The 26689-nt window shown below is 38.2% G+C and overlaps 2 protein-coding genes across 2 annotated transcripts in view; both read left to right on the plus strand.

The window, feature by feature from the left end:
- The window catches only part of LOC309513987 (uncharacterized protein), a gene marked incomplete at its 3' end in the record, with an annotated part of 131440 nt that overhangs the window by 98518 nt on the left and 6233 nt on the right, over positions 1-26689 (plus strand). The window lies entirely within an intron of this gene.
- The window catches only part of tnrc6c2 (trinucleotide repeat containing adaptor 6C2), a 77281-nt gene continuing 54866 nt past the window's right edge, over positions 4275-26689 (plus strand). Inside the window, exons 1-2 of the mRNA XM_082136682.1 lie at positions 4275-4959; positions 25411-25511. Coding sequence (XP_081992808.1) covers positions 25449-25511 — 63 coding nt within the window. The 5' untranslated portion in view covers positions 4275-4959; positions 25411-25448. The remainder of the gene's footprint in view (positions 4960-25410; positions 25512-26689) is intronic.

Here is a 26689-nt window from a genome sequence, read left to right on the forward strand (position 1 = left end):
GGACGTCCCTGTGACGACACACCAACTCTCTGGAATGAGGCAGAATGAGCCAGTCGTCCAGATAATTTAGCACACGGATGTCCTGGAGCTTCAAGAGAGCCAGAGCAAGGGGGCCAGACACTTGGAGAACGTCTGCGGAGCCAGAGATAGACCAAATGGAAGGACCCGATACTGATACGTCCTTCCCCCAAAGGCAAACCGGAGGAACTTCCTGTGCCGTGGAATGACCTGGATGTGGTAATAGGCGTCCTTCAGGTCCACGGTGACGAACCAGTCCCCTGTTCGAATCTGTGGCAGGATTGTTTTCAATGTCAGCATCTTGAACTTCCCTTTGTAAAGGAAAAAATTCAGATGACGCAGGTCCAAAATGGGGCGCAGACCCAATCCTTCTTTGGGACAAGGAAGTAGTGGCTGAAGAAACCGCGGTTCAAGTCTGAAGGTTTACCTGAATTTTACTAAACCTGAAGTTTAGTATAATGCCACCTTTATACTCAAAAACATCTATAGAGGATGCATTACATATGTATTACCTTATTCAAGTTGAAATGAGTGACCATTTTAGAGGGTTCACACACAGGCCTCTGTTCGGGCTAATTCAGAGTTGTTTATGATCAAAATTATACAACTCCAAATTTAAGTTACTTTTGGGTGCAATAACTTTTACATTGAATGTCAAGTCTGTGTTTTAGCAAAAAAAGGGTATGTGTGCAAAAACACGTACTGAGTAGGAGTTACATGACATAGGCTACAGTAAATCGTTTACATCTCTGGTTCACCCCAAACAAAGATAAAACCTTACAGTAATCTCACAAAATCATGTATTCCATAAGTATGTAATCATGTCAGTGCAGACAAGTCCAATGGATTCATAGACCCAGGAAACATGGAGTTAGGCACCAAGATTACTTGGCTAGGTCAAATAATGAAGGAGTTAGGACATTTTAAGGGGTAATCTTGAAAATTACACCTTTCTAGTGGTCAAACTTTGGTAAACTTTTAGTATGTTATAAAGGACACCTAATACTACAAAAAACAACTGAGAAACCTTTTGTTAAAAAATTTTTAGGGTTAGGTGTTTTTTTTTCATATATGCATATAAACTGACGAAATAAAAGGATGACAAACAAGTGTAGCATAGGAGAAAGAGGGCATCTATTTAATCTCTACAGTCAAACTCCAGCTCTAAACGCATCGCGGGGAAAATGCAATCAACACTCTTGTGGTACTGCCCATCACAGAAAGCCACAAAATCACTTTCCAGAACATTCTCATTCACAGTTCCATGCTGGTGGAACGCTCTCCCCACCCTCATCCGGAATGCAGAATCCCTGACAACATTCAAAAAACAGCTGAAAACCAATCTCTTCCGTGAGCACTTAAAGGTATAGCGGAGGATCTTTCCAAATTTTAGATAAGACCCGCCCTCTCCACTTTTTGAAAAGTTTGATTGATTCACCAGAATGATTGACAATTAGGAGGACCAATAGTTTAGACTACCCACCAGGAAGTAAAACATCCTCCGCTATACCTTTAACCTTATAGAAAAAAGAAAAAAAAGAAAAAAAATTCCTTTCCCTTTGAAACATCACTTATCAGGCTTATGCTACTCTGAATAATACCTGAACTTCGTATTTTGAGCACTTCCTGCGTTGTTGTTGCTTTTGCCTCTTTATAATGACTCGCTGAATTTAGTCCTAATTTGTAAGTCGCTTTGGATAAAGGCGTCTGCTAAATGACTAAATGTAAATGTAAATGTAAATGTACTGAGGAAATACACTTACGACACATGTGGCTGAAGGACAACAACACATCAGAACAGGCAGAGAGTTGAATGAACAGCGCTGAACCGGTCTTTTGTGACATTTGAATTCTCCGTTCAATCTCATCTCATTTTCATGCATACTACGGCGCAGTGATTGGATTGAACAAGCTCTTTCTCATGAATAAATGCAGAAAGCACTCAGAACCGGCTGACGTCGACTCATTCGTCCAGCCCCTACTGGAGCCCCGGCAGCCAATAACCACTCCGGATCTTGACATTGCATTGACGTCAGAATCCGTGACATTGCTCCGACTTTGCTTTTCAAACCGGAAGTCATAGGTGCTAAGTTATATGCTGTAATGACAGATATATTTACAGATTTTACAAACAGGGTTTTGTTGTTAAAATTATTATTTGTGTCTTGTATCAGAAATGTAAAGTGTTTATATACTGTATAAGGAAGAACTAGTATGTTAAATTCCACAATGAAATGTTGATGTATTGTTGTGTTTCTCTGATTTCTTCTTTAAATTTCTGGTTACACTTTATTTTAAGTTGACATAGTTACATTGTACTTACTCAAATAAGTACTGAGTAATATTAATTAACTATATGTACTATAGAGTTACGGTTAGGGTTGGGTTTACTTGTAATTATGCATCATTTACTGTTATTATAAAGTGTACATGTAGTAACGTGTAACAAATGTTACCAAATTTCTTATATTTGGTACAGGGATGGGCAACTTCGGTCCTGGAGGGCCACTGTCCTACAGAGTTTAGCTCGAACCCTGAAAAAATCACCTGCCTGTAACTTTCTAGTAATCCTGAGGACCTCGATTAGCTTGTTCAGGTGTGTTTGATTAGGGTTGAAGCTAAACTCTGTAGGACATTGGCCCTCCAGGACCGAAGTTGCCCATCCCTGATTTGGTATATCCACTTGTGCTTAAGCTGACTGTTGACACTGTATGTTTTTTGTGCTAAACCTGATGATCCAAAGAGCATCAGGAAGGAACAAATTATCAGGAAGGAAATCTGACCTTTGATTCAAAGGACTTAAAGGGTTAGTTCATCCAAAAATGAAAATTCTGTCAGTTATTACTCACCATCATGTTGTTCCAACCCCGTAAGACTTTCATTCATCTTTGGAACACAAATTAAGATATTTTTGATTAAATCTGAGAGCTGGATCACTCCTCCAAAGGCTTCTATAGGATCGAAACTTGCTGGTCCAGAAAATTTTGTAAAGACATTGTTAAAATAGTCCAAGTGACTACAGTGGCTCAACCATAAGTTTAAAAAACCCTAAAATAACGACTTTATTCAACTATTCATTTTCTTCTGTGTGGGCCTGAGTGAATTTACATAGTGTAACAGGGCAGCGCTTCTGTGTGTGATGCGTGAGCCAATGTGGTGACGTATTTTCAGTTTTTTATTTAAACTGAATTATGACCATAAAAAAATAAAAAACGTACATACGTCTGGCAATAGATTAAACACGCAGAACAGGTATAATGACAGCTTTAAAAGTGATAGACACTCCCCCCCATCTCTCTCTCTCTCTCTCTCTCTCTCTCTGCCCAATGGTCATTATCCTCTTTTGCCTGTTCACTTCCAGGTTCTTGAAACAAAGACAATCCTTATTAGCTCCTCATTATTCATTTAAATCCATGAAAGCAATCAATTAAACTTAAGTGTGCAATAAATCAGATTAACCAGTCAAGTCCCAAAACACCATAAAACCAGCACTGGACTGATTTCCCATAATTAGTTTGATGTGCGAGGCTGAGCCACAACAGTGGCAATTTTTTTAAATACACTTTATGGCTTATTTTATATCATTAGCTGTTACTTTTGATGCATACGAGAATTTCCTGTGGGAAGTTTTAATGTATCCACATTGTGTGCTGTCATACAATACCTTGTCCGCTGTTATGCAGGCAGATTTCATGTAAAGCTGCTCAATTTAATTTAGTAATACAAAAAATTTAATGTAATTCAATATGTTGTGCAGATTTATTTTAATTTCAAATCAAAATCAAAATAGCTAACATAAACAAAATTTCTCACTGTCTTGTTTGCTTTCACTAGCCCTTTTTGTCCCATGGGAAATTACAACAACACAGAGCCTGGATCCTGCTGCATGAATCTTCACTCTTTCTCTTTATCTTTTGTAGCCTATTTCAAAATCTCACAGTTAGCACACACACTAAACAGTGCCCAGGGTCCATACAACCTGAATGTACGTTATATCCTTTTTAGACAGACAGACAGACAGACAGACAGACAGACAGACAGATAGACAGACAGACAGACTGTGTTTGTTTGTGTACAGAACGTGCAGTGGTCTCAGCTGAACGCCCATTCCAGCCCTAGCCCTTGTGAATTCAACTGGACGCTTTGAAACCTTTTATGGGCGGTGCTCCGCTCTAAAACCAGTGCGCTTGCTTATTGGTTGGTTAAACGTCATATGGAAATTAATTCAGTGGCGAAACCACTCCCACCGTAGTTGAGCTGCTGCTCGTCTGCTGTGTTGATACCGAACAAAATGGCTGCAGAGGCTTGATCCTATCCCGACACTCTCAGCGCTTTCTCCGGACACTCCGCACTTATCCCTGGATATTTCCGCTGTCATCTTAAAAACGTCGCTGGATTTCTTCACACGACTGCAGTCAGACTGCTTGCCACATCGCTCGCTGTCTTTATTTTTGCACTTTACTGAAGCAGCTCGCGTCGTATCTGTCAGTCTACCAGACAGTAGCAGCTTCAAACTGCCCTCTTCTTCATTTTGCACCATAGATCAGATGCTATTACTGATGGCCAATTTATGCCACTGTACTTAACAAACTGCCTCGCCGTTTTAATGTATTTTTCCTCTTTTCAAAGGGATTTAGTAGCGTCATGTAAATGTCGTCTGATGTTTTTTCACCATGCATGCATCTATAATCTCCATCAGAGCCCAAAGCTCTAAGTCTGCATAGAGATTTTCATTTGCATATTCAATTTTGTGTTTATTTTCATTCTGCTGCCTTTTTGGGACACTTTCGGAAGTTCGGCTGCTCATTCAGTACAGTGTTAGTTGGGTCTGTCTGTTTTTACGGGTATTTCTTTTTCGGAAAAAGGCCTTTTCGTACCGCTGTACGACATGCAACTCTTTTTTTCCTGAAAGCTGCCAAAGCTCGACTTGTGAATAAAAAGGTAAGTTGACATATTGTCTCTGTCTCAACCTTTTAGGCTGACTCCTAACATCTATGACGACAAACATCTAGGTAGGCAGCTCACTAGATTTAGGCTAATATTTGATTTAATATTTGATCATACTGTTACTGTATCTAAAACGGAATGTGAGTCTAACTCTTTAAATACGTTTGTGTGTTGTAACGGTATAGTTAAATATTTGGACTGGTAAATTACCTAAAAGCTTGTAGGTTCCAACTCAGCAACTAGAGTGACCATAAGCTTAACCAAGTTACTACATCAGACAGACTGAGCCTGTAATGTGTTTACTGTTACTTTGGGTTAACGCGTCTGATAAATGGCTGGTTTAGATTTTTCCAGCTGCTGCTTAGTCGTGTAACCTTCTATTAGATCCCTTATTTAGACTGAAATAATCCTTCTAGGTTTTTTATTCTTTTTGCAAATCGTTCTGTCTGTTTGCATTTTTATTTATTTATTTATTTATCTAGATACACTGTGCTAAGAAACGTTAATTAGCCTAAGCTACCACATTTGCATAGTAACTGATTCTGGTATTTTGTTGCAAAGTTTATTATGATCATTTCTCTGTAATGGGAGTCATACGCTGTCAACATCGACAAAATAAAATGCAACAGCAATTGTGGGTGTTTTCCTGTGTTGAGGTGTTACAAAATGAAGGTCTTGATGGGCGCCTTTTACTTACATTTAATCACATGCATCTGGTCCTATACACATTACAGTTAAAACCCTCCAATTAACAGTTTCATCACTGCTGCTATATTCCTTCCTTCATACTAAGGAGATGTATGAATTTACCAGGATGTTACATTTCTGTTGATTATTTGGTTTCTAGCAGAAAGACACAAAGAGGACAACCTTTAAGTTCAGTGGCATATGTTTTACAGTAAAGAGAAGAGAAATCAATGTAAGACTGTGAAGTCTTGGCTTTGTTGACTCAAAAAGTCCTAGCTCAGTTCAGCTGTTTAGGGTCATTTGGATCACCTTGTGAAAATAAATAAATGTCACTATTAAAAATTAAACTTAAATCATTTTTGGAAATCTTTGCTCTAGGTATTTAGATTTATCATCCTTTATCATCCTACTCTCCTGATATTCTAGTACTTTTTTTGTCCATATAGTCGTCATATTCTTTTGTAGCTTGTGTGCATAATTGAGAACCATAATTTCATTCTTTGATCTATTTTTCTCTCTTAAAAATCATGTCACACTTGGCTGATGCTAGTGATAAAATGAATTGGGCAATTCACTTGTAATTCATAACCTATCTACCCGTGTGCTACTCAGCCTTAATTATAAATCACACCAAAGCTCCTTTGCTCCAATACACCGAGATTCAGCTCCCCCCATCGTCTGGGTCTAAGGAACCACTGCCCCTCCTGCCGCTGCAGAGGATTGGGGTCAAAGCTTGGAGGCGTGAGACACCAGTGTTCGGCTTGTGTTGGAAAGGCAAAAAGCGCAAGCCATATGGATAACGGTCTCACTCTGGACTGCAAGGGTACACACAACCCCCTGAACTGCTGAGCTTGTGAAAGCAGACGAGTGGTTAATGTTTGGAGACAGGGTATTTCTTTTTTTTTTTAGGGATTCTCTGTCTAGATTGTGGCTTTCTATTTGGTGTCTAGCCCCACTTTAGCCTATAGCTGGACATAATTTAATCTTGGTCTCTGTGGCTGAGCGCTGCCTGTGTCTTGCTTCGATAAAATTAGAGCACATTGTTCTTGTCTGCTCAGATTTCAAAGGCTGGCTGTGGTGAACTCTTCTTTGCTGGAGTTCAGTTTGCATTTCTGTAACAGTAGCATCATTGCTTGATTTTCATTCTTGCCTGTGCTCAGATTTATAATTTTTTTTAAAGGAGGTATTTTTCCTCATCCAGTTGTGTACTACAAACCGCTGTACTAAATATCTCAAGAGGTAAAATAGAGCTGCTCTGGCATCAAAACCCCTGGTTATTAGTTATTTAACACTTAACAGAATTTTTTTTTCTTTAAGTAGATAGTTAGTAGGAAATTCCTCCCAGATGTCAAATTTAGAGGTGATCATTACAAGGTCTTTCCAACCATATTTCTCTCATTACCTCATCACACAGTACAATTCAGTTGAACATTGAACCCTCTGATGTAAGAGGCTGAAATCCTCTTGTCCGTGTGAGAATGGTGTGCCACGCAGCAGGACAGGATGGGGTACGGGTAAGGGAAAGAGTTGGAGAAGAAAGGATTTGTGAGTGTTGGCTAGTGTCCCAGAAAATGTCCCTTCAGTGATGCAGGTTCCAGGGCATTTTGCTATAAAGCTTCATGTCTCTGATATTCTGTTTTTGTGTATGGTGCTTGTGTGTGGATGATTGCATTTCAGATTCCTAACTAATTTTGCTTTAATCCTTGTGTTCTGTTTGGAGTCTGAGACAGGGCCCCGTTAATAGGTCAGAAAACATACATGATTTTAGATGATCAGGTTGAGGTTTAATGACTTATATTTTGAGAAATTATTATTTAGAAAATTTCAATTTCACAACGTACTTTAAATGACCATTTAGAAAAATATTTATATGTGTATAACATGAATAAATGTACAGTGCCACCGCAAATTGGTCAATGTCAGAGGAACACAAAGATTGATGTTTTAGATTTTTTTTGTGATTTGTAAGTATAGTGGAGGGATAGTTTTTATACATGGCTCAATCTTTAAGAATTTGTTTTCTATTCAGTTTGGCCAATAGTACAGATTTTCACTTGCCTTGCAAACATTTAAAACAATTTTTTTAATATAATTTTAATTACAATAAGCTTATTTATAATAATTATTAAATTTTTCACAATAATAATGTAACCACTGATATTATGTTAATAAAAACGAAACAGTTGTTGTAAAATAATGGTATACGATGCAAGACATGATTGGTTTGTTTTCAACCTATTCTAACTGATGTTTCCAACATTATCACTAATTATCCTTAGAATAATACAATTCTTAGAATGTGTTAGCCGGATGTAACTTCACCATGCAGCCAAATACTATAAATAAGTTTGCAAGGATTAAAAGACATGTATTTGATTAACGAATGTCAGCGGTAACACAGCATTGCCCCATTAGGGCAAGTGACAGTTTTGTCAACTGCCATCAAGCCATCCCTATTATTGAGCCCTAATGTGTTGTAAATAATGGAAATGTGCTGTTGTTGTGAGGAACAACAATGAGAGTGTTCCTCTGAAAGCACCATCATAAATTTTAAAGGCACACTATGCAAGATTTGTAAACACCTTCAAAATCATTTTGATGGTAAACGAACTCGTAGTAGGGCGATTCATCTCGATAGCAAAGCAGCCCCCCAGCAGTGCAGGTTTGAGAGGCGGTGCCCCGACAAATCTCGCGAGAATCACGACTTGCTTTACGGCACGACGTCATATACATCAACAACATATGAAGCAGCCTCAATGGAAGACACTAGCACGCATTTCAGACGTGAAGCATGGCAGAGCTGACGAAGAAAACGAAGAAAGCGTGGTCAGAAGAGTGCAGAGTGAGTGAGTGGTATTTACGACAGTAACGTTAAATACAAGTACTCCACAGTGACTCTAGGGGTCGCTGTTTGAGAAAAACGGAAACTGCATAGTGTCCCTGTAAAATTCTGGGCCGAAAACGAAAAGTCAGGATGCACTCAGCCAAAAACCGAAACCGAAAATAAATAATCAATTAATAATCAATTAAATATTCAAACTTATTTAATAATCAACAGTCAAATAGCAAAATAAAAAACTGATTGCACATTTAAACATTTAAATTGCATTTAAAGCAGTTTTTTATAAATGTTTTAATAACAGAATTAGTTTCTACTTCAGTTTGTTGACAATCATTTAAATTTAAATGACAATAAGCTGTAATAGCTTGTTTTCATGACAGATTTATTCAAACAATATACTAAATAATAAAGACATCACTAGCAGGTTAAGTAAAAATATAATGAATATGTAATACAGTGCATAGCCTATGTAACAAAATGCCCATCTCTTTTTTTCTTTTTTTTTTTTTCCAGCTATCTAATGAGTTTATGGACATTGAATAGCTTTCTTGATGTAAATGTAATGTTAAGTGACGTATAGCCTACAAGCTGGTTTATTTATGTCTTTCACTGGTTGAAACACTAATTGAGCGATTACATGAGATGGGATTTATTTTGGTAAGTTGTAATGCTTTTCCACGTTGTGTGCACAAAATAGACACTAAACACAGTTAAAACGTTCCATCGAAGAAGAGCTAATTTAAAGGTCCCGTATTATGCCCCTTTTCACAAGATGTAAAATAAGTCTCTGATGTCCCCAGAGTGTGTATGTGAAGTTTCAGCTCAAAATACCCAACAGATCATTTTTTACAGCATGTTTAAAGGACAAGTTCGGTATTTTACACTTAAAGCCCTGTTTACAGATCGTATCTGATGAAATAGAACGGTTAAGATTAAAATTTGGACATGCTCCTGTCCCGAGAATTTTAGGTTTATTTCGCTTTTGTGGACCTATTTTGCCAAACGCGTCACACCCGTGATTCTTCCGTTGAGAGCTTGAATAATAGACACTCCAGCCCAGTTGGTGGCGATAATGCACCTTTGCCAATTGCAAGCAAACCACGGGCATTTCATTGAATACACAGAAGAAGCAGAAGAAGAAGCGGCGGAGTAATACCGTAAAGGTGCTGCGGTCTCACAGCACGTCCTATTAAGTCAATGGAGTTGGACAAAAACTACGATAAAACCTGTTGGAATGCATCTTTTTCAGCGATTTTTGATGGAACATATCAGTGAACACCCCCTGACCACTCGGTGAGTTTCACCTCTTTGTAAACGAAAGTTTAATGTGTTTTTAGGACGGAATCTTCCAGTGCATATAGACAACCATTGTGCGGGTGGGGGGGGGAGGAAGCGAAATAAACCTAAAATTCTCGGGACAGCAGCATGTGTCCAAATTTTAATCTTAACCGTTCTATTTCATCAGATACGATCTGTAAACAGGGCTTTAAGTGTAAAATACCGAACTTGTCCTTTAAATTGTCATTTTTTGGGGCTCAGAAAAACGCGCTGTTTTAGTGTGTGCCCTTTAAATGCAAATAAGCTGCTGCTGGACGACACAGGGGGCGGAGCTTCATGAGCTCGCGCTCAGTCTCTCAGGAAAATTTCATCTCACGGAATGATGATAATATCAGAAACTCTCAGTAACGGTGTTCATTTCGAGTCGGACAATAATGCCTACAGAGTCAGAGTGCTGTATAGAGATGGAACAGGTATAGTTTAGTAGTTTAATTACGGTTATTATAACGTATTTGTCATCTGCTTGTATGTATCCATTATTTATTAGGGCCCTTTCACACCTACCTTGTTTGGTCCGGACTTTCGGACTTTTCAGTTTGGTCCGAATCAAAATTACAGGTGTGAAACCTCCCCCGGACCATGGTCCGGACCAAACAGACGAAATTTGGTCCGGACCAAAAAGACGAAATTTGGTCCGACGAAAAGAGGTAGTCTCGGTCCGGATCAAACTGAGCAAAGGTTTGGTTCGTTTCTAGTGTGAAAGCATCTTCTGTGTGGTTCGGACTTTAGGACCATTTACAGGAAGTTCCGGTGGTTCCCGCGTAGTCTAAACTGAAGAAGAATATTTATGTGTAGATCTGTCAGTCCTGCGTTTCTTCCAGCTGATTCGCACGCACGCACGCACGCACGCACGCACGCACACACACACACTTGTCCTGCCGGCGATGAGAAAATGTTTGCACAACGAGGACGTTCATTTGGCGAATTTGAACTAGCCTCGAGTATAGTTGGTGCTGCAGGTCGTAATGCCGTATTAATAACAGTATAGTGCACTGATTCTTGAGAGTCGGGACAAAACACGTTTTAAAAAACTTAAAAAAAAATACACACTATATCAATTAGAGTTATATGTTTCTGCAGAGAAAGGTCTTAGCTATTTAACCATGTAAAGGAACAGGTTCTAAATAAAAACACATTTTTAACAAATAAACATGTTTCCCTTCAGAACTGGATTTGTGTCAACTCCGTCAGACACACTAAAAAGTATACAATTTTAATTCTTCAAATCAAACAAGAATCTAAAGTTCTGAAGTATATTGTAATATTGTTTAGTTACTCTGATATGTAAAAAAAATACAATATATAAACTTAAGTTGTGATTTCACACTCTTCTGAAAACTCAGATTTCTAAATATTTGCATTTTCAAACTTTGATTTTAATTTCAATATTGTAAAAACAAATTCCTTACATAAATAAAACATAAGAGGATGTAGATCAGATGGTCCTTTATTACAAAAACAACATAAACTGAAGGAAGAATATTTTTTTCCCCAAAAAAATTAACAAAAACATACATACATCCAACGCTGTTGACGAAGATCTGACGGTGTTGACGAAAAACTGACGGTGTTGACGGAAAAACTGACGGTGTTGAGTCTGTTGACGGAAAAACTGACGGTGTTGACAAAAAATGTTTGAATGTTTTACCTCAGATTTGTGAAATGTTCACCTGTTTTTCATGATATGTTCTGACAATAAAGAGTAGTTTAAAACCACAATTAACACTCTGTTTTCTACAACTTTCACTTAGGAGCAAAAATCTGCCTTTAAACTTTAAAGAAATAAAGATTTGACATTTATCGTGATAATTATCGATATCGACTGATATTAAAAAAAATTATCGTGACTTTTTTTTGGGCCATATCGCCCAGCCCTACACTGGCTTCTTATTTCTCTATCTCTGTCTCTACATATATAAATATATTAAAGTGCTGGCAAAGTTACACGTTACACAATAATAAGCAGACCACTGCCTGCCCGTTCTCTACAAGTCAGATGCGTACGGTTAAATAATGTAATGCATGCTATGTATGTGCATTTATGTGTAAATAAAACCCTGAAATAACAGTTTAACCCTTCACTATATTCACAAATAATATTATATTCGCACATTAAGAGGTTATTGGTGGATTTGTCAACTCCGTCAGCTTACAGGTCAACTCCGTCAGACATAGAACCTGACGGAGTTGACGTCTGACGGAGTTGACGTAAGGGCATGTATTTTCCCACCAAAACATGTATTGTACACTGCAGCTAGGTAGTTTTTCCTCAGTTGCTAGCTGTCCCAATAACCTCACTAAAATGCTTAAATTCAATCCACTATGGTTTAAAAAAAGTATCTTAACAGAAAGATGGTATTGACATGGTGCAGCTGTGACCATAGGAATATTAACATTGTTTGTCTAAAATGAAAAAAAATGTAAAATGTACCAGAGCATGTGTGGTAGTGCTGCATTCACCACAGGCAGGGAGATGAAAAGGGGTCCTCAGGGATATAGCTGGCCATGCTATTTCCTGATTTAAAGAGCTTTATGAAAAAATCTGATGGAGTTGACAGAAACTGAGGACACAACTTTAATAGGCAGATTTTTATGGAAAATATTGTTTGATGTTCACTTCATGCATTGTTTTTTATATTTCTACCCCTTATTTTTTATTTGATATATATGTTTTCACAATTGTAGAGCTTTTTTAAAAAAATTTGGGATGGTTAATATTGTGACCTCTTGCTGAGGACAAGTGCAATAACATGGACCTTCTAACCACAGACCATACATTTAAACAAATTTTCCCCAAAAAGATAAAAAAAAATTATTCTAAAAATCAGATAGGTATCTACAATTCCTGTAGATTTAACTTTGTAAGTATGTCAATCATGATGAATTTCTTAATTTTTGCTATAAATTAGACTTTTCTATGTGGGACATGTTTTGTCCCAACTCTCAAGAATCAGTGAGTGGCAACGATATGCGCTGTTCATTCATTCTTGTCAAAGTTACCTGCCGAATTGACAACACGCTGACGTCAGACACACGTCCTTTTACAAACCAATCAATGTTAAGATGCAGCCCATATAGATGATGACGACAGGACTCAAGTACGTCATGAAAAGTTCTTTAGTGCGCTCGCATAATTGCAATGTGAAACCAAACCAAAACTAACCAAATGTATACAATGTATCAAAACATGAACTCTGGTTCGGACCTTGGTGCGGACTTTCAGGTGTGAAAGGGCCCTTAATAGCCTACAAGTCTGCTGTTTCGGATCAGGTCCGAATGACGATCAAACATATACTGATGAGTTTAATTAAGTTTATTGTACATCACACAAAAGATGAAGCATCAGTTTTACTTCAGAAAATCACCGTAAGAGCTGAGTAAACAAAGTAAGTTATAAGAAGTGCGCAAGTACATAAACGAATTTCGGTAGAGTTGAGGGAGCATTCCTGTGGGCGGAGGTTAGTCAAAAAACTGTTCTAGTGACGTCATTAAAGAAGGAAGTAGAGGGATGTAGTCCAAAGAGCCGTTCGATGTAGGCGACTTCTGTTAAATAAAATATCTCGCTTGGCATTGAACTTTGAGCTTTATAATTTTACAGATATTATTTATGCTCTAACAGCAACATTACACTCTAACTAAAGTTTGAAACATGGGATCACGAAGAACGGGACCTTTAATGTCTGTTTCGGTCACTGATTTCGGCCATCAAAACCATTTTCGGTAGCTGAAATTTTGGTCAGTGCCCAGCACAAAGGATTTTTTCTACAGTGGTAAAAATGTGTACTTGCCCTGCCAAAATTTTCACTGCCCCACCCAAAGAATTTAAAAGTAGCATGGTAAGATTACATTTATTTGAATTGTCCAGTCAAATAAATGTCAAGACAATTTCCAGTCAAGACTTAGAGAAACTTGTGCATGCTTTCATCACCAGCTGGGTGGATTATTGTAATAGACTCTTCACTGGCCTTCCATAAGACCATAAGACGCTGCTGCCAGGATTCTGAGCAGAACCAGAAAATATGAACATATCACATCAGTCCTCAGGTCTTTACACTGGGATTGATTTTAAAGCATTATTACTGGTATATAAATCATTCAATGGCCTAGGACCTCAATACATTGCAGATATGCTCACTGAATATAAACCCAACAGATCACTCAGATCATTAGGATCACATCAGCTAGAAATACCAAGGGTTCACCCTAAGCATTGTGAGTCCGCTTTTAGCTATTATGCCAGCCGCAGCTGGAACCAGCTTTCAGAAGAGATCAGATGTGCTCCGACAGTAGTCACATTCAAATCCAGACTCAAAACACTTCTGTTTAGCTGTGCATTTACTGAATGAGCACTGTGCCACTATTCGTCCGACTATTTGTACTGTATTTTATTTTATTTTTTATTCTAAACTGTTTTAATTATTCTTTTTTTTATTTTTTTATTATTTTAATTTCTTCTCTGTAAAGCACTTTGAATTACCATTGTGTATGAAATGTGCTATATAAATAAACTTGCCTTGCCTTGAATTAGTTCGAATAAAGTAACGTGAGAGAGAGAGTTACCTGTCTGTTCAGCATCTCTATGTAATAGTGAAGCTGTGAGTTTAATTACAAAAACAGCTAAATCATCACCTCATTGCTGCAAATAGGCTTACAATGTTGCTTTATGTAGCGAAGCGGTTTTATTTTTACAATTCATAGGGCAGATGTTGAAAATAAGTTTCTATGTTCCTGAATGTTTCTCTGTGTGCAGTCTCTTACCAATATTAATGTTTCCACTTCAATAGTGTGAGTGCATACAAGCATGTTTGCTTTATAATACAACATTAAAAAGCTATCTTTGTAGGTTGAATTGAAAGGGAATTGGATATACGTGTTTAGACATAGGTCAGACATCCAGATTTTTTTTTTTGTGTGTGTAAACGCAGCCTGAAAAAAAAAAAAAAAAACACTTGAATGTTTAAAATGACAAGGCAAATTATCAACTTTTGTGATGACGCAGCTCTGGCAAATGACAATTCCATCAACTGTCCAGGGCTGGGTTTCCGATAACATTGTCTCTTAGAAGACTCTAAAGGTATACCTTTTCTAGGCGTGTTCCCCAAACTATACCTTAGGAGGTTACTTAACTTGCCACTGTTGCCTTTGGCTTGCTCAGTTGGGGATATTTAATTTAATTTTATCAATCAATAAATTCCTCTTGAAACAAACTTTGTTGTATTATTTTAATTTAATACTGTGAAGCTGCTTTGATGCAATCTGTATTGTGAAAAGCGCTATACAAATAAACTTGACTTGACTTGACTATACCTTCTTACGTGCAACGTTACCAGGTGCTGTCCATGGCGGTGGTGCTGAATTGTTTGATATCGATGACTCGAGATTCAATAATTCACTCTATGCAGGGGCTGCGTCACTAGCCTGACTACGTCAGACTTCGTACTTCCGCTCAATTTCATTTCGCTTCTGTACTCAGTCTGAGACAGCGTCATAGCTTTCCGTTTTCCTCCGGCCTGAAAACAGCCGGCCAATCAACGAACAGAGGGCGGGCTGAGAGCCATGACGTAGACGCTGATTGTACCGTGGATGCGTAGATTTACTTCACATAATCTGCAAAAGTCATTCACAGCCATGTTCACTCCGGTATTTCGCTCGATGGTTTTGTTTTCGCATCATACATGTGTTTACAGTGGAAGTTAGATGCGGCTGAGCATGCGCATAACACACGCCATAACCAAACGTTATGTGAATGGCTTACGGGTAACCAATGATTTTAAACTTCAGACAAGCCCCCCCCAACCCCCGCGAGAAAGAAAACGCTTTTCAATTATGCCATGCCAGACTCTGTCTACGAAGCAAAGCGAAGTAGCAGAGTTTGGTATTACCAGGCTACTGCGTCACTGCATTATGTGAGAAAGCTGTGTTCTGAAAAGAAGCACTTCAGAAATACTTGAAATTGCATTTATCAGGACTTATGGGATCTTATAAAAATAATCCAAATTGCAAACTAAATCCAACTCTGGATATTTTATATCATTTCGAAACTAGTGCGTGAACCCGCAACCTCATGCCCAAACATATCATGCCTCAACCCGCTACACTAGTGGTTCTCAACGGGGGCGTTCAGAGAACAAGGGGCGTTGGAAGCAAGATTTTTGAAAGGGGGGCGTTCAGGTGTTAATGGTTCACGAGTTTAAATATATAATGCAAATTTTTGTTAATTTACTTTTATTCATTTTAAGCATTTAGTAATTTATTTGTAATAAACACTTTAAGTGGGCTATTTAAAAAGTGTTAGGACTATGTATATGTTAAATTATGTTTTAAAACATATGCGCAGAGTGTGATGTCATATTGTGTGTGCGCGTGAAAGAATACGTCAGCAGCGCTCAAAAAAAAAAAAATGTGTCCGCTGCTGCTCTACTCCTGACTGCTTGTCCACTGTCAGTGTTGTAGGTAGGCATTAGGCAGTTTTTTTGTGTTAATTTCTATTGCATTATGATTGAAACTGAAAGCAATAATGTCAAAAATATGATGTGCAGTCAAGTTCGGGTGTATGTATATGCTGTTTAAATGAGTGTTCTCACCGATACGCTTGTTGTGATTCGCAGAGTTTTGACGACTTGATATTATTTCTTATTCAAAAGTTTAGAATGCCTATAACATTCTAAAATCTTCCAGTTTAATGCGACATGTAGCCTAAGCTGTGTATCGTTACTTTTGCAACAACTCTATTATTTTTCCAGTCATAGACCAGCGCTCAAGCACTGACTAGAATTACATTTTTCGAAAGTAAGGTTAATGTAAGCAGCTTCTTGCAATACTCTCCTAAATGCGTAATAAAACCTAAGTGCAAACATTACCGCTTTAATGACCGTCCTTTATTTTTCAGTGCATTTGTTTTACAATATATGGCTATTACTGTCATGGGATTAATATTATAACTAGTGTTGGGCGATGTGCTCCATTTTCATATCGTCCTATCGTCAGCCTGTGAGATCGGCGATACACGATATTATCGTGAGGGGGCGGGGCTTACTTATTTGATTATTAACTTGCTATTTACTCGTTAATTTGCTTGTTTTATTAGTTCGTTTTATATATGAGAATTGTTTTCTATTTTGCTAGCAAAGGTGGAGTGTTTATTAATAGGCTAAATCAGGTTATTTCCCGGTATAGTGAGGTAAAAAAAGATCCTAATCATTCTTGTATCTGACTCCGAGTATTTCAACATGTCAGCGGGAAATTTACGGACACACATTATCCTCTCATGCCGTTACAGATGCAGAATTTTGACTGTAGGCCTACTTCTGCACGAGATGAGAACACGATTTAATAATTTCTTAGGTCAAGAAAGAGTCGGAGTTTGTGATATATGTCCTCCTACCAGTGCTCTCTCTGTCTGGATGCACTTCACATATCGCACTTCAATAAGCCCAAAGAACGCGGGTTGTGTTTTAAATGCCGGAAGAAATCAAAGGCAAAAATCTAAGGGCGCTTTCACACTGGCAGTTTAGTGCGGACCGGGGCACGGTTCGCATGAAAAATCGCTAATGTGAACGCTGTCATCGGACCCGGGTGCGCACTAGAGTACCGAACCCGAGACTACCTGGAGGAGGTGGTCTGAGCTCGGTTGCTCCCGAACCGTGGCGCGGTTCGCGTTAATGTGCAAGCAACACGGACTCGGGTGCGTGCTTGTTCAGGAAGTATAGTATCCCGCGCATGCGTATCACTGTCGCATCAGTGAAAAATCTTCTGCGAGCAGCAGAAACACGGCGTCCCCTGGATATGTGCTGAATTACACCATGTAATGAACATAAACGTAGTTGTCTCTCACTATGTTGTGCATAATAGCACCAAAAAAACCGACAAATTACAGCTATGCTCAGTCGAGTTGTATTCTCCATGCGTTTTCCGTGTGCGTTTGCGATGACGTAAGATCACTGCAAACGCACCTGGGTTCGATACAACTAATTGAGTGTGAAACCAGACCAACGCTGCGGGGGGCGCCGGGAACTAGCGCACTCGGGTTCGGACCGCAGCAAACGAACCCAGTGGAAAAACGCCCTAAAAGTCGATCGGTTTATACTTAAATTATGACTTGACTCCGATAAAGGAAAACGGGTTAATGTGTTTACATGACATGCATTGTCAGTTTATTCAGCATAATCAAGTTAATAACGTTCATGTAAACGCGCTCATTCCCTGAAAGTGAAAGCAGAAACGGACTGAGCTTTCGCTGCATTAACGGCGCGTTCTCTCAAAGACGACGGTGGATATAACGGTATAGCACTATCTTAATTTACTGGCTTAATATTTCTCTTGTGGACTTACATTATTGACAGTGAAACAATTAGAAGAATATTACTTGTTAAACAAGTGTTTGAAGTTGCTTTTGATTTTCACAAATGGCAGAGTTGTGCTGCATTCGTGAACTAAAGACTGTTATTAGGCCTATATAATTTTATTGATATTATTATCATTAATATTTTGTAATTGTATTGTTTTTAGTGTTATTAGTGTCATTAAATGTTTTGTTAATGTGCTATGGAAACAAAATACTGACGAACAACGATGCCGTCTTCATCTTGGCTCTGTATAAGAATAATGCGTCTGTTAAAACAAGCACTCTTGACAATTTGAGAATGGATCTCATACGCGCGTCGGTGATGTCGCAAGTGTGGTTATGTGGTGATGTCGTTATGAATTTAGGCAAGGCAAATTAATTTTAGTTTCTATAATTTAATAACAATACTAGCTTCATAATAATAATAATGATTTAATACATTAATGGGAAAACGAGCTAATTATCGTATTGATAATCGTCAAAGGCATCTGCCAGCAGCGATATCTCTGACTATCGTCGATACACGATACGATCGTGAATCGGCACAACCCTAATTATAACTATTATTATGTAGTAGTGTAATGTAGACAGACACAACTAAAAGAGGTTTGAATTTTTCTTTGTTTAATTTGCGCACTGAATATCAGTTGGAGCTTTTAATTTTGAACTCTCAAAGTGCACCAGATTGATAAATTTAACATTAAAATGCACCAAATTTTCTTACGGGGGGGGCATGCCCCCGAACCACCCTAGAAGACCCGAGATCCACCCACCACAGATTGACCAAAAATCCTGTGAGAAACACTGGTATTGCTATGCCAATGCAGTTTATAGCTTGTTTTTTGGATGAATCGTCGTGGAGTATAGTTCAATTGTATTAATAAATGACAATTTTGCACTTATTTCATCTGTTAACTCTCACTCGTTCCTGCTCGCTCATTAGTTTGGGGGTGGGGGGCGTTCAGGGACCTGGATATCGGATAGGGGGCGCTGGCCCCAGAAAGAGGAGAACCAGCTCCGTCAAGTTTTCTGCTGAATTTGCTGCCGTGGCAGGCAAATATATATATATGTATATATATTTTGTATTGCAGCTTCTGACATTGTAGCCAGGGGACTAAAGTTTTCCGGGGTTAAATAATGCACATACAGTAAATGGCTCCGCGGACGGTGCCGTCTTTAGCACAACTATTCGCTGTATCGCTGCCATAGTTTGACCAAACTCCCCACCACAATCATTCACTTTAAACAGACTCCTGAGCCTTAGACTCCTCCAACCATTAGTGTAATGATAATTTTATTCTTTGCATGAAAACACTTTAATTAGCCTAACTGAACACTGGGTGTATTAAAACTTCAGAATTATATCCGTATAGACTGTCAACAGTGATAAGGTATAGCTAAGAATGGTCCAGACCAACCTTACAAACGTAGGACTTACAGAAGGTATACTTTACTAAGAACATTTCAGGAAACACGTATTAACGTTAAGGTACAGCTTAAGGTATCATTTAAGAATGACATGGTGTTAAGAAGGTTTCGAGAAATCCAGCCCTGAGAATCTTTCACATTTGCCCCAGACCATGCAGGCAATCCTTATTGTCGAGCCCTGTTCGGTGCATCTCTAAATGTGAAATTGAGAGGAAAAGAAACTTCAAGAAAGCTGTATGCTCTTCTGTTGCTGTCTGTTTTCAGTTCTTTTCTGTTTTCCTAGATTTTGGTTTCAAGAATTTAATCTGATTTCTGGAGACTTTAGTTGTATTGTCCTGTGAATTGATTCTGTAGTGCTTAAGCTCTCAGACGTATAGCCTACTATTAAAAATGAGCGTTTGGTTTTCCTTTCTCTGTTTATAAAAACTTGCCTTTATTGTGCTTTGGTTTTCCTTTCTCTGTTTATAAAAAACGTGCCTTTATTGTGCTTTGTACCCCTGACAGGCTGTCAGAGGCAAATTGTCTGTTCTTCTGTGTGTGGCCTCTGTGGTAGCTGTCAGTATAACCTTCAGCATGAAAGGGAGAATCATTTGGGAATGATACTGACTCCATCTCCTGGACCTGTGTCACAGTGTCTTATCTGATTTCACTTTGATAAATTTTATCAAGAGCTGACATTGATGATATGACAGCTTAGACAGAGCTTTTGTTCCTCTGTACGACAATCCTGGCTTATTTAACCTCAATTCTGCTATCTGCCCAACTTCTTAAACATCACATGGTAAGGCATGAACACAACATAGGGCTCTTTACCAACTTTAAAGGTACATTATTCAGTGATTTAGGTTTGGTCTCCATTTGGTTGCAGTAAGAGAATTGTTTACCCCAAATAGTATCTTCTGTCATAATGTATTCACCATCATGTTACTCTAAACAGTTTTGTTCATTTGTGAAACACAGCACAAGATGTTTAGCAGAATTTAGATTTTGCCAAATATGCACTATATTGCATGTTTAATGTAATTTTACTTAACCTTTTCTTCAATATTGAATGTATGTTTAAATAAAGCCATCTTATGACAGCCACCATTTAAATGTTAACATAAAAAACAAAAACAAAAAACGAGTAGAAAAATAATTGTCAAAAACCGCGCTTTTCAGTTTTTTTTTTCAAGTAGCAGTAGTTTTCAGGTACAGAAATTACAGGGGTCATATGATGCGTTTTCATGTTTTCCTTTTTCTTTTGTGTGTTATGTAGCTGTTTGTGAATGTATAAGATCTCCAAAGTCTCCCACAAAAAGGTTTATATCTAAAAGAGAAGGTAGATCCAGGCCTAGCTAAAATGCCTCGAACGAATTCTCCCTCACCGACCTACATCACTAGGAGGAAATATTTGCATAATGACGCCCAAATCCACTCGTAAAGAAAGAAGGCGTGGCTTCAGTTATTGTCATAGTAGTGTTGTGGTCATCATCATCTCGCTGTCGAGACGCTGTTAGTTTCTATGCGAACGCAAAAGCATTTTATTTGATCCTCCGAAAGTGCACGCAATTAGGAATCAGTGGTTAAGATTTATTTACAACACTTTTCCAGAAGAGTACAACCCAAATGTTCGGGTGTGCAGTGCATTTTACACAGGACAGTTTCCTGAACCTGCTAGAGTACAAGACCAGCTGTGCACAAAGGCTATTTCTAAAATATGGGGCAATTCCAACTTTGCTTGGGCAATCTGGAGCCTCGGAATCAGCCTGTAAGTATGTTTTATTATTTGTTAAAGTATTTGCTATAGACTGTTCAAATGCAGAGTTTTGTGGAGTGTAGAGTGATGCATATTATTTGTCATTCTTACAATCAAAAGTGCAGGGAAGGGATGAATTTGTGTTTACAAACATGGTATGCTCTCTTCTCCGCTTATAACGTGTGGTGAAAAAATGAAAACATAGATGCACTACGTAGTATGCTTTCAAACTGGCAGTGTTTGTCACGTGTAGCTGAACCGTGGCTTGTGTACTGCAAATACAGACAAGTGTCAGGTTTCGATCGATCGGCTTGGTCATCTGCATTTTCAGAATGCAGGCTTGAACTATGTTAAAACTGAAGACATTTTATAACCGTCTTTATAATTGCTTTGGAAGCTGAATCTCGCCATTATGGTAAGGGGCATTACATTTCGGAAATACGCTTGAGGTGTTCGGCCAATCATTGCTGAACGCACTGGATCAGCTGGCCAATCGGAGCACACTACGCTTTTCGGAAGGAGGGGCTTTGTAGAAATGAATGAGTTTTAGAGAGACTGAACATTAAAGTGTGTTGACATATTCTATTACACCCAATACACAAAATAATAATCTTTGAAAATAGCATCATATGACCTTTAAAGTAGGCCTAATCAAATGTAAAATAACACTGCATAGGACTGTTCTTCACTGTATCAATTAAATATGGATTAAACCTTATTAAAGTTACAAATGTTTTTCAGTCAAGAGCAGTGAGTGAGTTTTTCTTTGTAATTTGTTATTTGATTAACATTAAAAACACAGACAGCAGCAGGTATATTAGGCTGCTGTCACTTCAAAACCAAATGCATGGATCCAGTATACTGTTACAAATGCATTTTATTTCTCTTAAGACTGGTATTTTGACATTTTTGTGTGAATTTGTTCGTTAAAGTGCAAGAAGACGTGAAAGAACTCAATTCAGTATTTGCATGCTTCTTGAGGCGCAGCTATCTGGGCGTGCGCTTTGGATGATGCAGCACTGGCCCGACATATCCTTCAACTGTCCAGAGCGTCCTTATTTTCAAGCCCTGATTTATTATGCAAAACTAATGTGTGGCTTTTGACAACTTACACTGTAAAGTTGTATGGACTACTTTTAGCTCACTTTAATTGTGCTTTTTTTCTATTTGGAGCTTGACCAATCTAGTCCTAATGCACTTTTTGGAATATTCTTAAAAAATGCATCTTATGTTTTCCGTAGATGAAGAAAAAACTTGTTTGGAATGACATAAGGGTGCAATACTCAATTCATTTTTTTGAGAAATATTCCTTTTTATAACCTATAGATCGACCACTCAGGGAGTCATGTTGTACGTGACAGCCCAGCTTTCTAAATTTAGCAGATAGTGCACACCCCCCAGTCGCGCATATCCTTAGCAGTGCTAAGCTGCTCTTTAGTTGTAGTTTGAGAAGGCCTCTTGATGACCTGGTCTGGTCAGTGTAGTGCACTGGCAAGGGGAGCTGCAGGTTGCAGGAAGGTCAAAGGTTAAGTTTTTCCCCTCCCTGGCCTGCCAGAAGCTCTTGTAAGCACAAGTGTAATGCTCTACAACTTAAGGCTTTGTTTACGTTGTCCATCCTGCACTGTGATTTATTCAATAAAAATGTGAAAATGACAACTGTTTGTTATTAGTTAAACCTTTAGGGCCTGTATCTAAAATAGGTTGTTTTCACAAAATGTTTTTTTACTGGAATATTATAAGTATGCCTAATTGAAGTACAAGGTGTCATTTCTTGTGCAGTGAGTTTGTAAATTGAAGTTCTAAACAGACAGGAATAAGTAGGAATAAATTCTGCTTGATTTTGTAAATAACAAAACTCATGAATGAAATAATCTTACACTTCAAACTTGAAAAATGATATTTTTATTTTTTATTTTTTTTTGGACACTTTGTTGCACAGTTTTCACTCAGGAGCCTTTTTTTTTTTTTTTTTTTTTGTGTTCCATGCGTTTTTAAAATCCAGTCACTCAAATGTTGTGCTCTCTGAAGCAGTTCCTATCTAATTGCAAGCATAGGCCCACATCACACTCCTGCCACTTCCATGGGGTGCTTATTTTGCACCATATAGGCCTGCAACGACGCCGACCCATACTTGCCCTCTGCGATAGGTCCTGAATGTCATACAGGAACAGGCAGATGATCGCATCTTCTCTTTGGGGCTGCCATCCAAGGGAACGCCTGTGAGCTGAGCAGCCAGCAGCTCCTGAAAGTTTTGTCGTGTCCATGGGCTTGTCATGGAGGATGGCACACAGCCCTTTGTGTGAAAAGAAGCTGTTGGTCACTGTAGTGCTGGAAAATGGTCATGTACCACTTCTGTTTTGTTTGGTGGAGGGTGCACCAGTTCTTACTTCTCTAAGTCCCATTTGGTGCAGGTGTTGAAAGAGGAGATGGCTTGTGTAGAAAATGTCACAGTAAATCACATAGCCTGACCACAGGTAGTCTAGGTTCACCAGTGATGTCTCATTGTATTTGTCTGTAATTGTGGGTTAAATTAAGATTAAGTCATCAAAGCAGAAATCCAGATATTTTCAAAGCGTTTACAAATATATACTTGCCGCTATTATATTTGGGCATATAATTATGATTTGTCCTCGTATCCATTTAGTGAAAAACTTGTAATGATGGTTTCTCTGTTTGGTAAAAAAAAAAAAAAAAAAATCAAAACCATTTAAGAGCAAACCTTTAAAATGACAAATATCAAATATGTTATTGAATATTTTCAATTTGTCCAACCACATTACAGACAATATATTTAAAGTAAGGTTGAGTGAATAAAATCTTAAATAAATTGTTATCTGTGCCAAAGAATAGAGTATTAATTGTTCTTGCCATTAATAATAAATTGATCAGAAATAAAGATCACAGTATCTTTACATAATTCCTAGCTGAGAAATATTAGCACAAATTTCTGGAGCAGATGGTTACGTTTTATGAACAGCTGGATGAATCGGCTTTGGAAAATTCCGGCACACAAAGGGTGTGGGATATTTATAAAGCCGTTCAGTGTCCCCCTCCACAAAATGCACCCGGGTAATTTCAACATGGGCCACTGCGATTTCCTATCTTCTAACTCTGGACCTCTGCCAAGAGGTAATGTGAATGGCAATCCCTCAAACGCCTATGTTCTGATTGGCCAGCAAAAGTAGGGAAGAGATTACCAGCCAATGGGAGGTGTTTGGGCCTGAGGGTAAATCAGGACAGCTGACTAGCAACTAAGCATTAGTCCGGCCATACCATCATGGCTCTCTGCCAGTGCGTTGTTCTCGTATAATGCACTGTTGTCACTTGCAGTCTTCCTGTCTCACTGATTGACAGATTTTCCATTACAAACTGGCAACACAACAGGACACGCTTTCCATTATTTTGGTATATTATTTTGCTGTTCATGGATTAATACCTGACTTGGGACCTTTATGTTTGCATTGTCAATGGAATGAGATATTGTGTGTTGGGTGGAAAATGTGTTTAGATTTGGGGTGTGATATATTGTGCAGTTTTACATTTGGAAAGATAAGAATCATCTGTCCATTAGTCATGAATGATACAGTGCAGTAGTGAGGTCAAAATACTGGAACTGACAAAATGTAGATGGTCCCCTGTAGCACAATCAATTAGCCAAATCAATGCAGTCAGAGTTTGAGGTTATTTTGTATTAGATTTGTATCACTCTGTAGTATGGAACTGAACTAGACTCACCGTAGAGGCTGGTGTCCTCAGGTTGGCCTTGGATGATCATTGCTTTGATTGTTCTCAGTCTCAGAAACCATTACCAGCTTTCAGATACAGTAAATAAAGGCTTGATTAATAATAAGCCCTACCTCCACTTCCTAATTTAGATGATTTTTCTCTAGATGAATGAGTAAAAAAGCTGGATTTGGGAATCATAGTTCTTTCACTGTCCAATTCTTGCAGGTGCTATACTCCATAAGTGTGTCTTTGCTTTCATTTTGCTTTCATTTTGAGCTCTTGCATGGTCTTTTGGCTTGGGTGGTAGTTTGATTAGTAACCATTCACCTGTGTTTCTTCTAGCTGAGAGAAGCTGAACATCACAAGGAGAGAACCATTTGATGGAAGAAAAGAAAAAGAAAAAGCAAGAAGTAGAGACAAAGAAGAACACTGCAGAAAAAACGGTCAGTTTATTTTAATTCCGTTAAAAGAAAAGAAAGAAAAAATGGAGAGAAAAAAACTTCTCACTGTCTAGCCAAAAATGCAGATTATTCTTTTTATAAGGACAAAATCCGATGGATGTTTGACATAAACATTGTCTATTATTTTGCTTGAATTAAACATAAACCACCTGTCATTTTTAAATGCTACAAGTGAATTTTAGCAATGATATTCTATTAAACAATGTACAAAATTAAATAATACGACTGTCACGTGTGGTTGCAGAGAACGCACGACGCAGGGGAATATCAGAGAAATCTTTTATTAACACTTAAACTAAGACTACTCAGGAGATCGCAGCACTGGAGAAAACAACCACTACACATAAACGAGACCGAACAAAGAACCGAGGGAACTAAGGGCTTAAATACACGGGTAGAGATAATTAACTACAACAGAAACAGGTGCGGGATTAATTAAAAACCAAGGAGATTAATGAGCGAACAGAACTCAGGCAAAGCATAACAGGGAAGATATTGAAAACTTACGGTTTGTTTACTCGACAACGATGTACTAAAAACAGACAACAACGTTGTCAAAGCGATCCCCGTTAACACTGATCTGCAAAAATGGCTGTATTATGCATACCAGGCCAGGATATGTTACTTTGTCAAGAAACACCTCGCAAAAACGTAATACGCATGCGTAAACATGTAACAAGCATGTGCATGATGTCACTGTTTTCACAAATTCACGTTTTTGTAGTTTACACGGAAACGGTAAAGGCATCATTTTCAAAACCTTGCACTTTAAACCCCATTTCTAAAACCTTTCACTTTAAAACTTTTGTTTTCAAAACCTTGCATTTGCAGGTCTCCAAAACTGCGTTGTTGTGTAAATGAACGGCCAAAACGCATAAAAAGTTGTGGTAACACTTTCGTTTAGGGTCCAATTCTTACTATTAACTAGTTTCTTATTAGCATGCATATTTCTAGGATATTGGCTGTTTATTAGTACTTCTAAAGCACATATTAATGTCTTATGCTACATGACCATATTCTACATTCCTTAATCCAACCCAATAACTAAACAACTACCTTACAAACTATTAATAAGCAGTAATTAGGAGTTTATTGTTAATAGCTAGTTAATAGTAATTGGACCCTAATCTAAAGTGTAACCAAAGTTCTCTTACGAGAGG

Source organism: Leuciscus leuciscus (genome assembly GCF_965113295.1).
Source record: "Leuciscus leuciscus genome assembly, chromosome: 14".
Lineage (NCBI taxonomy): Eukaryota > Metazoa > Chordata > Actinopteri > Cypriniformes > Leuciscidae > Leuciscus > Leuciscus leuciscus.